The sequence below is a fragment of the Capsicum annuum genome, chromosome 8, assembly GCF_002878395.1.
Source record: "Capsicum annuum cultivar UCD-10X-F1 chromosome 8, UCD10Xv1.1, whole genome shotgun sequence".
Classification (NCBI taxonomy): domain Eukaryota; kingdom Viridiplantae; phylum Streptophyta; class Magnoliopsida; order Solanales; family Solanaceae; genus Capsicum; species Capsicum annuum.
In genome coordinates this window covers 167,193,750-167,210,417 of record NC_061118.1, presented here as the reverse complement: position 1 = coordinate 167,210,417, position 16,668 = coordinate 167,193,750, and the positions used below count along the sequence as shown (strand labels likewise).

At 32.0% G+C, this 16,668-nt stretch overlaps 1 protein-coding gene across 1 annotated transcript in view; it reads right to left on the bottom strand.

The window, feature by feature from the left end:
• LOC107879513 overlaps nt 1–16,585 on the bottom strand; it is a 19,901-nt gene extending 3,316 nt beyond the window's left edge. The window contains 22 exon segments of the mRNA XM_016726893.2: nt 1,203–1,292; nt 1,389–1,501; nt 2,104–2,294; nt 2,297–2,345; nt 2,812–3,086; nt 3,178–3,231; nt 3,234–3,269; nt 3,428–3,814; nt 6,749–7,316; nt 8,185–8,698; nt 9,490–9,671; nt 9,882–10,018; nt 10,208–10,504; nt 12,398–12,473; nt 12,877–13,020; nt 13,126–13,231; nt 13,353–13,445; nt 13,521–13,633; nt 13,816–14,061; nt 14,158–14,429; nt 14,521–14,628; nt 14,943–16,585. Of these exon segments, the coding sequence (XP_016582379.2) occupies nt 1,203–1,292; nt 1,389–1,501; nt 2,104–2,294; nt 2,297–2,345; nt 2,812–3,086; nt 3,178–3,231; nt 3,234–3,269; nt 3,428–3,814; nt 6,749–7,316; nt 8,185–8,698; nt 9,490–9,671; nt 9,882–10,018; nt 10,208–10,504; nt 12,398–12,473; nt 12,877–13,020; nt 13,126–13,231; nt 13,353–13,445; nt 13,521–13,633; nt 13,816–14,061; nt 14,158–14,429; nt 14,521–14,628; nt 14,943–15,312 (4,421 nt within the window). The 5' untranslated portion in view covers nt 15,313–16,585.
• Between the last annotated feature and the right edge of the window lie 83 nt (nt 16,586–16,668).

Below are 16,668 nucleotides of genomic sequence, written 5' to 3'. Positions count from 1 at the left end.
ATATGTTTTATTCTAAAGATTGCAGTCCCGATCTTATTGGTCATGCTGATGTTGGGTACTTATCTGACCCGCATAAAGCTCGGTCTCAAATAGGCTATGTGTTCATATGTGGTGGTACTGCCATATCTTGGAGATATACAAGGCAGTCTATCGTAGCCACTTCATCGAATCATGCTGAGATAATAACTATTCATGAAGCAAGCCGAGAATGTGTATGGTTGAGGTCCATGATACATCTCATTCAAGAAAAATATGGTGTGAAATATGACAATCTACCCACAATTTTATACAGAGATAATTCAGCATACATAGCACATCTTAAGGGAGAATTCATAAATGGAGATAGAACGAAGCACATTTTGTCAAAGTTTTTCTACATACATGAACTACAAAAGAATGATGATATTAACGTGCAACAGATTCATTCAACTAACAATGTGACTAATTTATTCACCAAATCTTCTTCAATTACAACTTTCAAGAAGATGCTGCACAAGAACGAGATGCAAAGGTCAAGGATGTTCTCATTAAGGGGAGTTAATACGCATTGTACTCTTTTTCCCTTATGAGGTTTTGTCCCACTAGGTTTTCCTTGTAAGGTTTTTAATGAGGCAGCTGAAATGCGTATTATTAGAGATGTGTACTCTTTTTCCTTCACTAGATTTTTTTCCTACTGGGTTTTTTCTAGTAAGGTTTTAACGAGGCACATTATCTACCAATTAGACATTCAATGGGGAGTGCTATAAATGTATTTACATTATAGTGAATGTCTATCAAGATCTACTTTGATATCTATTAGGATTTGAAGCATTCGCCTTTTAATCAGACTGGGAGTAAATTTTCCCTATAAATAGAGGGGTTTTGTTCATTGTATTTACAATCTTATGATCTCTCATCCCTCAAGAAAAGAAATAAGAATCACTCTCTCTATTCTCTCTACTCTTCTTATTGCTCTTTATTATTTTATAACAATTAATTATTTATAAATTAGTATTACTTTCTTCCTTTCAAATTATGTGAATCTATTGTTCTATTCGACGGAACACAATATGTTAAATAAAGGTTTTGAAATCTATGGTCATATAAACAGATAAACATGTCATACGTTTGTAATTTGTGTTACAATAGTTATTTAATTCTCACTAAGGATAAAAGATGTTCTCTAATCTAATTTAGTTTTTGATCAGAGTAGACCAACTCACCTATATATCCAAACTCTAATTTCACTTTGCATAAGCTCTTGAAAGATTGGCAAAATCGTGTCAGGTGAATCTTGCCAATTTGCATGTATAAAAGCACGGAATGGAAAAGTCATATTAACAAAATTATGATTGAAATTTAAATTAATTATTCCTACTAATTAAACTGTTCAAGGTGAAAATAATTACTTGCAAGAACCCCATTCTTGGGGTATTCCTCTAACATGGAGTGCTTCTTGCACTTTTCTAGTATTCAAGTATGAATCAACATAGTCTCTTGTGCATGGATCGTAATCAGAAATCTAGTTACAAAAAAAAATGTAAAATATTTTTATACAAAACAAGATATAACTCGAGGCAAATTCAAATTTAATTGGTTCACCTTTTAAGATTCTCTATATTCATGAATTCATTGTACAGTTAAAATTATGAGTTTAGATGATTTTCTCGGCCTATTTGGATTGACTTTTAATAAGTGGCTTATAAGTCAAAAGTCATAAGTTGGTATTACCCTACTTTTGACTTTTGGCTTTTGGCTTATAACTTATAAGCACTTATTTTGACTTAAAAATAAGTGCTTAAAAACACTTTTTTACTTTGCCAAACACCCCAAAAACTGAAAAAATGTTTAAAAGTTAAAAACACCTAAAAATAAGTCAATCCAAACACTTAGTCAAAAACTACACCCATAAAGTAGAAATAATCTAGTATTCAAGATATCACAGTTTAATTCCTACCATTTGTGTACTCCAATTGGGTCTATTCGTTAATTATCTGTTAATTATATGAAAAAATATATAGTATTTTATGCTATGCTTTTAGGTTAAAATACACATAATTATTAGTGTTAAACAAACGAATAAAGGTGTACACAAAAAAGAGTGATCAGTGGTTGAGAACTTACAGGAAGAGAAGTATTTTGAGGGGAACCACACAATGGAGCATAAATGTCATAAGAGTAAATGTTGTCTCGAGGTACATCTGCTTGTTTTTTGTATTCATAACAACTTTCTGATACACCCAAAGCAGAAAAATTGCAATTTAAGACAATTCCTTCATGAACTTCATCTGATACTATTGCATGGGACCAGTAAAGTCATATGAACCTCTATTTTGTGTTTCTATGTCAATGTACGCATTACCAGTCTGCCAAATAAACCATAAAACATACAAATATAGGTGGTTGAAAAAAATAATCTAGTTGGTGGAGTTATAAATCAAATGGGAAAAGGTCCAAATTTTCCTTTATACTATCCAAATTGCTCAATTTTGTCCCCGTTAGACTTTTGGGATCATTCATATCCTTACCATTAGGAAATCGTCTTGCATTTGGTCTTGTCATTAATCGAGCTTCACCGTGAAATGTGTGGACTCCAAGTGTCCCAGTTTTCTTCAAGGAAAACATCCAAATTTACCCCTCAATTTTTGGATAAATATATGGTTTAAAGTTACCCTCAGGTTGGAGTTTCATTAGGGGTCGAGCAAAAACGATACTACTTATATTAGACCAAGAGTTTAACGGATGATAAAATTGCTCAATTTTGAATAGTATATGAACAAATTTGACCCTTTCTCAAAAATGAATTCATAATAGTTCAATGCGAAGCAACACTTAGTGCAATTCCTTGCAATTCCTTACAAGATGACGGTCAATTTTCTTTTGAGAAAGGATAAGTTGTGCTAGTTGAGGCACATAATGTCCAGCATAACTCTCTCCAGCTATATAGAATTTTCTGTTTCTATAGTCAGAAAATCTTTCCATCCAATTGATCAAGAAAGTGTAGCTATCTTCAGAAGTTTGTTTGTCTCCAGTTACATAATCTGATGATCGATTAGAGTAAGAAAATCCAACTCCAACAGGTGATTCTAAGAAGAGAACATCCGCCACTGCATTTAAAAGTACGCAAGCATCATAGTTAACAATCTCTAGTTTTTCCAAAATTATGAATATATATATATATATGACATAGGCACTTACCGTTATTCCAAGCAAATTCATTGAGCCACAAGGTTTTTCCATCATTTTTTACATGAAAGGTCCCAATTCTCCATATGACGAACATCCTGGACCTGTCATGTTTAGACTTATGTAAATTAGAGCTCGAAGAAAAAAAGGTGAGACTAGTAACCAGCTACACAACATGCTAAAATTAAATACATTAATTATAATGCAGGAATTCTTTATAATATCATCGATGCATACAAGTTAATTTTGTGCATCTGTATACCTCCATTCAACGATAAGACAAGAGGCTTGGTAGACGGGTCATGAGTTGATTCAGTGAAGTAATAGAACAAAGCTCCACCAGCATCGGCATCAACAGTAATATATCCTGAATATTGATCAAAATTCAGACCACTTGATTGTCCTGGTAATGCTGAGATTCTATCATCTTCCTTGGAGCCTTTCTGAGGTATTATTGATCCGAATTCTGAATCAACCCTTTCATCAGTTTCTACTTGACCTTCATTAACATTAGACGCAGACAACTTCTTTGTTTGTCGTGCATCAAGAAAATTCAAAAGCACATCTCCTTCCCCTGCGTGACATCGTTGGATATTAAGGAAGGATAAAAGTAGACAAAGACTCAAAAATAAACTAATCTTCATACGTAATTAACGAGCAGAAGCTAAAATAAAGAATCACTAGATTGCGCTGATTTAAGATGTTATCGTTGCTATTTATGGGGTGCATAAATTGTTGAGAATGATGTTTGGCCAATTTTTCTTGTACTTATAAAATGGTACTTATATATTGATCCCTAGATAATTATGTCCTTGTCCCTGTATCATTGATTTAGATGCCAACAATGTGGAGTTACTATTTGTTGGACCAATATTAATCCTGTGATACCAATGTCATTGTTCTTTTATGTGTTGATCTAAACGTCAAATGGTGTCGGTTTGAGCAACATTTGGAGTTATTTTTGGGGAAATAACTAGCAGGTACAAAAATAGCCTCAAAATTGATTTTCTTCTGACTTATAAGAAACAAAGAATTAGAGATTCTCAAGACTGACAATTTATAGTAAGGCTAGCAAATTTTATTTTTCAAAAATTTTATAGTAAATTTTATAATTATAATTTCAGTTTAAAAAATATTGAGGATGTAAAAATAAAAGGTAAAAACTTTAAATTAGCAAAATTAATAAAGAAGAACTTTCTGTTTTGATTAGAAATATTTTAAAAATTTTAAATTAAACAAGTCGAGCCCTCATATTAATAAATAAAATTTTTACAACAATATCCATTGTAATGCATAATAAGCAAATCACCAACATCTTATTAATCAAAATTAATCTTTATTTTTATAGATAATAATATTACTACAAGAAAAACACTTAATGTTTTTTAAGAATATTATATTGAAAAAAAATCTAAATTATTATTATATTTATGGAGTAAAACTTATACGCACCCGATGTATACAACAAATCAATACATGTATGTCATGTATTTAAATTTAGAATTATTTAGAGTTTTTTAATAAAATTTAATTTTATATCACTAATTTTATTGAGAAGCCATTTGTATTCTACAAAATCATTTCATCTCCGATCAGTTTTTCCTTTTTTCATAATGATCATTTAAAAGCAAGGAAAAAATTTTGAACAGTACCAAATTGAATGCTGCGATGAATGTTGGGAGCAGTACGAGGACGTGGAGGCGGTGGAGGAGCAAATTTCTAAAATGTTGTAACATGAAATAATACTTACAAATTTTTTAAACAACTTGTTTTGGAAAATGGAGAGAGAAAATTGAATGGTATTAGACAAAGAAACTGCTTCAACTTCCATTTTATTTTTTCAAGTTTTTTCATGTAAATAGTTTTGTCATATTTTAACTTAATCTATGAGTAAGTAATTAAATGTATAATTTTTGTCTCCTAAAATAATGTGACCTAGTTTAACATCGTCTTGGCTATCAATTAAACTTATTTTTCTTTCTTTTTTTTTCTAAATACAATTACAATTTTTCTATTACAAGTATATTGACTATTGTTATTCAAAATTATTACAAGTATATTGACTATTGATATAATTACATGTCATAAATATCTATTTTAATTTTTTATTAAATATTATTAATTTTTAATACATAAATTATATATAATAATTAATTAAAAATTAATATAGTAAAATCACGGTCAGATCCTGATAACTCGTGATTCTATTTAGCAGTAATGTTTGCATTTGTTTCATCAGAGAACTTCTTGTTATAATTTGCTTTTTTAATGTTTGAACACCTTTTTAACTAAATTCTCGGGGTACGGCACTGAAGTCAAGCTAGCTGTGCTAGTATCATAGCTCCAACATCTGACTTGTGGACTACTCGAGTTCGATTTTATGGCTAACACAACCATAGTTGCAGGTGTTCCATTGAACTGCCCCTGGCTAGAGTTACATTAACAAAGCAGATTATATAACTTAAATAATCTAATATAAATAATTCTATCAATTATTTAGAAACGTAGAATTTAATAATTTTCACATAAATAAATTACGAATTACAGTAATTCAGTAAAGAATTACTTACCTAAATTCTCCATGGTTTTAGCAGAAGCAAACCAAGAGAAAAATGCATTGTTTCTCTTTGCTAACCTTACTTTTCAAAATAAAATATAATGGAGCTTATATTCTTTTTTTGGCAGAGAAAGGACCATTTTTATAATATAGAGAGCATACAGTTATGTTTTCACGTTCCATAATTTGTGGATATGATAATTATCCACTAATAACAGTTATCCGCTAACAGACAGTAATTATCTTACAACTGATTTGTGGATATAATAATTATCCACTAATAACAGTTATCCACAAATAGACAGTAATTATCCTACTAGCAGTTAGTAATTATCGTACAGTCAGTAATTATCCTACTAACAGATTAGTCAGTAGTTTAATCATACTAGGTAACTTCCCCATACAGATTTAGGATTTAACTTATTCAATTATTATTAAAACAACAAATAATTAATTATGTGGGCCACAGAAATTTTCATTCTCCCACTTGACACACACAATGTTAATTTAGTGGTTTAATATGCATGTCAATCATGTGCACAATGAACGTTAAATCCAACATCATTTGTCATTATTAAATAAATCAACTAAATGAGTCATGACGGTTGTACCTCACTTTACTTGATATAATTCCTTCCATGTACTACAATATTAGTCTGTTACCTAACATAACTTTCAAATACATAATGGGTCCAACGATAATACTTAGAATCCTTTATCTAAATCAGAACCTGTAATCATCATTCACAATATTATGTATACAAGATAAAACAGGTAACAACAGAAACATATATAATTTGAGCTCAAAGTGTCAATTACATAAGCATAATAAAGTCTTTACATGAAATCATTCATTGCAATCAATAAGACTCATCATTTCAACATGTTCAACAAATGTTTTGGGCGGTAATCCTTTCGTCAAAGGATCAGCAATCATAAGCTTGGTGCTAATATGTTCAATTAACACTTTATGTTTCTGGACTTTTTCTTTAACCGAAAATTATTTTAATTCCATATGCTTAGCACCTTTCGAATACTTATCGTTTTTAGAGAAGAAAACTGCGGCAGTATTATCGCAATAAATTTTCTGCGGTCTGGCTATATTATCGACTAGTCGAAGTCCTGAAATAAAATTCCAAAGCCAGTTAGTCTGGACTGTGGCCTCAAAGCATGCCACAAACTCAGCTTCCATAATGAATGCAGCTATAACAGACTGTTTCGCACTCTTCCATGATATTGCTCCTCCAGCTAACATAAACAAATATCCAAATGTGAATTTTCTTGTATCCACACAACCAGCATAATCCGAATCTGAACACCCAACCACATCTAGATGATCAGATCTTCTATAAGTGAGCATATGATCTTTTGTTCCTTGTAAGTATCGCAACACTTTCTTTGCAGCCTTCCAGTGCTCCATTCTAGGATTACTTTGATATCGGCCCAACATCCCAACAACAAAGCTGATGTCTGGTCTTGTACATGTTTGGGCATACATAAGACTCCCAACAATTGATGTATAATAAATATCTTTCATTTGTTTTCGTTCTAAGTCATTCTTTGGACATTGATTGAGACTAAACTTATCTCCTTTCTGAATTGGAACGGGACCTGATGAGCATTTTTCCATTCTAAATCTCTCTAATACTTTATTAATATAGGTTTTCTAAGACAATCCCAACAATCTTTGTGATCTATCTCTAAATATTTCTATTCCAATCACATAGGATGCCTCACCCATATCTTTCATTTCAAAGTTATTAGAGAGATATTTCTTGGTATCATACAACAAACCAAGATCATTAGTAGCTAGCAAGATGTCATCAATATACAAGACTAACATAATAAACTTACTCCCACTAACCTTCAGATATATACACCGATCAATAGTATTTTCTTTAAATCCAAAAGTGATAATCATTTCATTAAACTTAAGATACCATTGTCGAAAAGCTTGTTAAGTTCGTATATTGACTTCTTAAGTTTACACACCGTGTGTTCCTTTCCTTTAATAGAAAACCCCTCAAGTTGATTCATATAAACTTCTTCCTCCAAATTTTCATTTAGAAAGGCTATTTTCACATCTATTTGATGTAGCTCTAAGTCATAATGAGCTACCAAGGCCATTATAATTATGAGGGAATCTTTCTAGAGATAGGTGAAAACGTCTCTTTATAATCAATGTCATCCTTTTGAGTGAAAACTTTGGCAACAAATTTGGCCTTGTGACGTTCGATGTTGCCAATTGAGTCGCGTTTGGTCTTACAAACTCATTTACACCCAACTCCTTTGCAACATTCGAGTAATTCAACAAGGTCCCAAACTTCATTTTGTTCCATAAATTTTAACTCATCTTTCATAGCGTTTATTCATTTATCAGAACTATTGCTTTCAATGGCTTGTGAAAATGAAATTGGATCATCATCAATTTCCAAGTCAGTTTCTGACTCATGTAGATATACCAAATAATCATCAGAACTAGCAGATTTTTTTTGTCTTTGAGATCTTCTTGATGCTACTTCTTGTGGTTCATCTACTATAGGTTCATCAATTATAGCTTCATTGTGATTAATAGGAACATTAATTTGTTGTTCTTGTTGATTACTTTGTTGTACAACAGCTTCAGGAGCAATAAATTTAAAAGAAGTACAGGATAGAGGAATTCGCACCCTAACTTCTTTAATTTCCACATTACGTGGTTCTTCACTCCCACTAACTTCGCCATTCTCAATGAACCTAGCATTTTCAGTTTCAACTATTCTCATACTATAATTAGGACAATAAAATCTATACCCCTTTGATTTTTTTGGATAACCAATAAAGAAATCATTGATTGTTCTTAAATCCAGATTCTTTTCTTGTGGATTGTATACTCTAACTTCTGTCGGACAACCCCAAACATATAGGTGCCTCAAACTAGGCTTCTTACCAGTCCACAATTCAAAAGGTGTCTTTGGAACTGCTTTACTAGAAATCCTATTTAGCAAGTAAACGACAGTCCTTATACATCCATAACGAAGGAGGTAAAGATGAATTACTTAACATACTCCTAACCATATCCATTAATGTACGATTATGCCTTTCTGTCACACCATTTTATTGTGGTGTGCCAGACATTGTGTATTAAGCACAATGTCACGCTTTTCGAGGAATTTAGTAAATGGACCTAGGTGTTGTCCACTTTTATCATATCTTTTATAATATTCATCACCTCTATTAGACCTGATTATTTTCACCTTTCTATCTAGTTGTCTTTCAACCTCAGTAATAAATACCCCTAAGGCATTAATCACTTGAGATTTTTCATGCAACAAATAGATATATCCATAACATGAAAAGTCATCAATTATTGAAAGATGTGATATCAAAAGGGCCACATATATCAGTATGTATAATTTCAAGAAGCTGTGTGCATCTTGTGGCTCATTTCTTTGTGTGTCTTTTTTGTTTTCCTTTAATATAATCTACACAAATGTTAAGGTCAGTAAAATCTAAATCTGGAAGAATTTCATTCTTAACTAATCTTTTCAGTCTTTCTTTAGATATGTGACCTAAACGTTTATACCACAAGTAAAAGGATTGTTCATTCACCAAACTTCTTTGGTTCCAACATTATGATGCAGAGTTAAGAGTGTTTCGGCAAACAGATTATCAAGATTCAGTTTGTATAAGTTATCACAAAGAGTACTAGTACCAATGAGATAATTATGTTTAAACAAACTAAAACATTCATTACCAAAATTAAAGGATATCCAATCTTATCTAACTTAGACAAAGAAACTAAATCTCTCGAAAGAGAAGGAACATAATAAGTTTCAACTAAATCTAAGTGACGTCCAGTATCGAGAATCAGACGATAAGTCCCGACAACTTCATCTGGAGCCTTCACTCTATTCCCCATGTAAACAAATCTTTCATTCTTGTTTATGGTTCGGATTGTAAGGAATCCCTGCATAGTATTTGAAATATGAACAGTACAATAAGAGTCAATCCACCAACTATTATAAGGAACTTCAGTTAAATTTGATTCGAGACATGTAAAAGCACTAGGCTTACCTTTCTTCTCAAACCATGCCTTACGTTTCAGACAATCTTTCTGAAAGTGTCCAGATTTTTCACAGAAATGACACTTACCATTCTTGTTTCGTTTCTTATGTACTTGAGATGAGGACTCATTAACATTAAGTTGTTTCTGTTGTCCCTTACCATGTTTCTTTCCTTTCTTTTCAGCTCCTTGATGATTTACAAAATTAATAGAGTGGGTTCCTTGATTCTCCAGCCTCATTTCCTCTTGAACTAGCATATCATGCAATTCATGCAAGTTTCATTTGTCTTTCATGGTGTTGTAGTTCATTTAGAAAGGACCATACTCAAACAGTAATGAGTTGATGATGAACTGCACAAGAAAATTATGTTCCACTTTCATTCCCAAAGACTTAAGTCTTGCTATGTTTATCATTTCAATGACATGCTTATGCATAGTACATGAACCATCAAACTTCATGGTGGTCAAAGTACCCATTAGTGTCCCAGCAAGAGACTTATCAGCAATTTGAGAAGATTCTTTCACAAGTTTCAGAGGTTCTTTTGCACTTTCAGTTTTGAAAAGAGTGGTCTTAATGTTGCCCACAATATTCATTTGCATGAACATTAGGCCTAATCTGTTATAATAGGACTTTTCTTCATCACTGCTAGATTCAGTAATAACAGTTGGCTTCTCAGAGTAAAGTGCAACATCAAGATCTAAAACCCCAACATGGAATTTGATCTGTTCGCACAAATCTGAAAAGTTAAGTCTGTTAAAAGTCGTAACAGAGGCAGAGTACGAATGAAGGGCAAGTGTTGCAAGTAGAACATGCTCATTTGTTAATACTTTGAGTTACGAGTTTAAACACATTATCAAATTCAGAAATAATTTACTTAAATGTATATTAATGTTCTTATTTGGACGAAACGTCAAAATATAACTTTAAACATAATGATGCTTAAAAATATTTTTAACACAAATCAATAATATTTAATGCATCAATTATTAATATTTATTATCTTTGAATAAATAAATAAAATTAACGATACATCAAAATTATCTCCTTAATATTTATTGGTTATAAGAACAAATAATCGACCTTTGGGTGTATCATAAATGTCTTATAATCAAAAATTTTAATTTACCCATAAATGTCATATCAATTATAAGCATAAAAAAAAATGAGTAATTGAATTTTAGTTTAATTGTAAGTTTGAAATTAATTATTCATCAAGATTCGACCACTTTGGTGATTAATGAATCTCATCTAAATTAATTTCAATTATACAATTATTTCTTGCATTAATTAATTAGGGAAGGCCAACGACTGCCTGTTGCTTTGATTTAGAGAAAAATATGAAGTTTGTTCCACGAAAAGCAAAAATACGTATTAAGCACAAATCTGGTGATTCCATCAATATATATAACTACGGAAAAGGCTAAAAAATGCCCTTCGTTAGATTTTTAGCTCAAAAATACCCCCGTTAAATATTTGACTCAAAAATACCCCTCCCTCTAACGAAATTTGAAACAGGATAAAAAATACTCCTGAACTATCTGAAATGGGTCAAAAATACCCCTCTATTAAATATTTGGCTCAAAAATATCCCTCCCTTAACGAAATTAAATTATTTCAATTATTTCGTTAATTTTTATAAAGTTCATCATTTAATTTATATTTCGGTAATTTCTATAAGTGAAAATTTATATTTCGTTAATTTCTTTAAAGATTAAAAAGATGTAAAGTGAAAATACCTTTTTAGAATAAAAGTATGTTTATTTTCCAAATTAAATTCAACCAATTTATATTATAATTCAAATACTTTTTTTCATTATCTTATTTTTAAAATTAAAAAAATACTTTTATGTAAAAAATTAAAGTATTAGGATTAAAAAGTTAAAGTCAGGGTTTAATTCAATCGAAATAATTTAATTTCGTTAAGGGAAGGGGTATTTTTGAGCCAAATATTTAACAGAGGGTATTTTTGATCCATTTCAGATAGTTCAAGGTATTTTTGATCCTTTTCCGAATTCCGTTAGAGGTAGGAGTATTTTTTAGCCAAATATTTAACGGAGGGGTATTTTTGAGCCAAAAATTTAACGAGAGGTATTTTTAAAATATTTCAGATAATTCAAAGATATTTTTGAGCCTTTTCCGTATATAACTATCATAATCTCCTAATATAAATAAATAGATAAAAAGACTTTGTAAAAAGATTCTGTGCCACTTAAACAAAATCCTACCAGAACCACGATTCTCCGTAAAAACAAAACAACATATTACTTACACCAATTATGGAATCATTATAAAAGAAAAATTAATGGCATAACAGATTAAAATTAACGGCATTACTGTCACTGGTACGTTTGAGCAATATAACAATTATAAAATTCTCAGTGCATAATAACTTAAATTATACATTAAACATATTATTATTAGGGTTCATAAAATTGAAACAACACATTAATTCAGTGAAAAATCATTCGGTCGTAAACCTGTCTCTAATACCGCATGTAAGGATTTAATAGATTGTATAACTTAAACAATCTAATATAAATAATCCTATCAATTATTTAGGAACGTATAACTTAATGAGTTTCACATAAACAAATTACGAATTCCAGTAATTCAGTAAACAATTACTTACCTGAATTCTTCATGATTTTAACGGAAGCACAATAATTAGCGGAAACAAACCCAAGAGCAGAACGTATTGTTTCTCTCTGTTAATCTTACTTTTCATAATAAAATATGATAGAGCAGAACGTGTTGTTTCTCTCTCATTATTAAGCTTCATTAGATGTTGCACTAATCGATCTTATGACTTTTGTTTTGCACGAGAAGGAAGATTTCTCTATGAAGGCAGTGAAAAATACAGGTCGATAAAATGGAACAAAATATACCACAACATTTCGAAATTTAATTAGACACATAACAACTAACAAGGCACCAGAAACCCTCCGATTTGAACACTAAAGTTGACGCACAGAAAGGCACCATAAGCCCTCTAATGCTCGAGTACAAACCATAAAACAGTAATGTAATAATTAACTAATTAGTCCTTCGAAATTTATTCCACATGAAACCAACAATCGTTTTTTCACAATGTATCTATCTTCTGTTTTAGTCGAGACCAGGAGGGAGTGTCCCATTGATGAAGGACGAGAACATGGTCAATGCACGACCAGGTTGATAGCTTGGCACGAAATGCCCTGCTCCTCTTACTGTCGCGAATGTTAAGTTCTGATACTCCACTGCATAACCACCAACCTGTGAGACATGAAATACTTAATTCATATCAAATAAGGATATCCTGGAAATTAAGAAATTGTAGAGTTGAAGATCGAAATTGGTGATGGCAACTTTGTTAATTACCTCGCCTTGAAAGAACCACGGGTACCATGGCGTTTTGATTGGTGTTTTGATTTTGTCAATAGCATATCTACTTGTCGTTACAGGCAAAATATGATCTATGTCTCCGCTAAAAAAATAAGGAGGACGAAGAAGAAGAGCTTTAGCAGAAAATTTTATTATTTTGGAATTGCTAAAATTTTAGAATTATTACTACAGTGAATGCTTAATTCTTTTTTTGATTTACTTACCTATATATCCAAACCCGAATACCACTTTGCATGAGCTCCTGAACGATTGGTAGAACAGTATTTGGTGAGTCTTGCCAAAAGGCACCTATGTAACTGCATAAGTGAGAGTCAGTAATTTCAATTTGAACAATGAAAATGTTTTTTAAAACACATAATAGCGATTACTACCTGCAGGATTCCCAGGAATGAGGTACGTCTCTGACATTAAGTGCCTTTTGTATTTCAGCAGTGTTAAGGTAGTTAAATACGTAATCAGCTGAGCATGGATCAAATCCATCTATCTGTTATAATACACAAAAGAAAAAGTTATGCTATAGAGATAGCTTGTAATTTGGAAACATAATGCCGGTGTGCATGGTCTTTTGTTTTTCGCTCACCTTAATTTGTGACACTTAAAATTTTGAGTTACTTTAGATTGTTATAAACACCGGGAATGAACTAGCAGTTAGCCTATGGAACTTACAGGATGGGAAAAATAGGCTGAGGAGTTACACAGTTGGGAATATGTGTTATAATCATATATATTGGCTTGACATGAATCTGCTTCACTTGTGTATTCATCACAAGCTTCCGAGGTAGATGCTTCTGCCGAGAAGTTACAATTCGAGACAATTCCTTGATGGACTTCATCTGATATCAGTGCGTGTGTCCAATAAAAATCATATGACCCACTATTCATAGTTTCATCGTCCAGGAGTGCATTTCCAGTCTGAAAATCATGTCATATGCAAATTTAATAAGACTATATAGTGACTCAACCAGGAGGAAAAAATGATTATCATTTGAACAAGATTAACTAGCTTACTGCTATTCCTTGCAAGTTAATGACGAGGTTGGGTTCTGTTTTCTTGTGAGATAAGATCAGCTGAGCGAGTTGAGGCACATAATGGCCAGCATAACTCTCCCCAGCAATGTAGAAATCGCGATGTTTATATTCTGGGAATCTTTCCATCCAATTGACGAGAAATGTGAAACTGTCTTGTCTAGTCTTTTCGTCTCCAGTATGATAATCTGATGATGTATTGGAATAAGAGAATCCAACACCAGCTGGTGATTCCAAAAAGAGTACATTTGCCACTGCATAATTAAAATCGTCACAAAACTGTCATTGATATTTATTGGTTTCTGATTGTTCTCAGTAGTGATGATAGATTTTGCTATTAAGTACCATTATTCCAGGCAAAAGGGTTGCGCGACAAAGTTTTTCCATCTTTATTGACGCGGAATGGTCCAAGTTCCACCATTCCTCCATTCCCGAATGAAGAGCAACCAGGTCCTATCAGTTTTATACAAAAAGCAACACCAGAATGCTGACGCATTATAACAGAATAGAAGAACAAAAATAATCAGATTGAACTCTTACTCCATCCTTGTTTAATTTTATATGACAATGTTTGTTTACACACGAAGTTTAAAAAGGAAGAGAGGACCTTTTGCACTTACCAGAAGTAGTACCATGATATTTCAATCTACGACTACATATAACAGCTAACATTAGGGGTAAAATGGTATGTACCCGTATGCATATGGTCCTAAGAATAAGTTGTAAAGACAATTCTAGTAACTGTGGTGTGATAAGTGTATAGTTACCTCCATTTAGCCACAAAACAAGAGGCTTTGTAGGAGGGTCATTAGATGATTCCGCCAAGTAATAAAACAAGGCTCTACCAGCATTAGCATCAACAGTCACATATCCTGAATATTGTGCAAAATTGACACCACTTGGTTGCCCTGGCAATGCAGAGATCTTGTCATTTTCCTTTGATCCTACCTGTGGCACTATGAATTTAGACGCTGATCTCTGCTTTTCAGCAGGCTCTAGGCCGAGGTTAATAATTCTTGCTTTTGCCCGTCGAGCCTTGAGAAATTCGCGTAGAACATCTACTTCCCCTGCGTAACAGTGTTGGGCACTTAGGTAGCACAAAACTAGAAAAAGACATATAAAACAGGAAACATTCATTCTCTTCCTGCCAATTTTATGAAACAAGAAATGTTGAGTGACAACTCAACGATAACTCTTCTTTGTTATATAGACTATGCAAAACGTTGAGAAGGTCGTCACATATTTTTTCTTGTACTCAAATTGGACTAACAACTTTGTCATTTGTGTTCTTTGGTTAAAACGTCACACACATTTAATAGCTATGATATAATGAAGTATTCGTACTACTATGTTAAGGAGCTTGTTGGCTTCCATTTTTGGTGTCATTCTCGATCAGACGAAAAGGCTGGAGAAAATGGATAGAGTGAAGATGAGTATTAAACTGGCCGTGTATATAACTTAAACTCGGTGAAGATTATTAGCAGTACTCCATCATATACTCGTTGTTCACCCTTGACGTGCAATGTTTATTTACCTTGCGAGGGAGAGTAAATATTAGTCCAGTTTTTTTAGGCTGATCGTCTATATTGTCATCAAAAGGACGACTTTAGAAGTATGAGGTTTCTATCTTGTATACACTCTAGGGTGGTTTGGTTTAGTGCATGATAAAAAATACTGGCAGTTTAGTTTCTACATAAGTAGTCCCTAAGTTCCAAAATAATGATTATGTATTGCCTTTTGAAAGCCAGTTTGATTATTTTTCAAAGCTAGATTAGATTAACTTGATATTTTAAAAATCAAAATTTAGATATTAAAAAACTATACGGGAAGTTCTATAAATTGCGAGTTTCTCATATCAATATGATAAAAAAGTACAACTTAAAATGTTGGTCAAAGTTCATATCGTTTGACTCTCAAAAAGAAAATTGTGACAACTATTTTGGCACGGAGGAGGTAATACATTAAAAAGTTTCAATATTGACTAATATTTTGCAAATTTTAAGTTATGCGAGAGTGTGTGTATTACTTTATGCAAGATATAAAGTAAGAAGATTAGAATTACATGGGAAAGAGTTGATATTAAAGACTAAAAAGCTCTTAAAATAAACCATCCTTATATTATACATTACAAAAACAATTCCTGCATTGTATTTCCTACATAACTAATTATTTGTTAAACAACAACCAAACAAACCCTAATTGTATTAGCTAGAATTGCACTAAAAATGATCCGTGATTAATAGAAAGTAGGGCATTAGTGAATTACAGGAACCAATGCGTTAGAAACTATGTAGAATCAAGAAATCACTTCTTTCAAATGAAACATATAGCAGGACATTATTAAGCTTAAATTATACGTTGTTGCACTTATCGATCCATAACTTTTATTTTGCGCTGGGAAGGAAGATTTTTCTATGAAAGCGGAAGATTACAAGTCCATAAAATGGAACAAAATGTAATATTTGTCCTACTCAACTGCGTAACCATCGATTT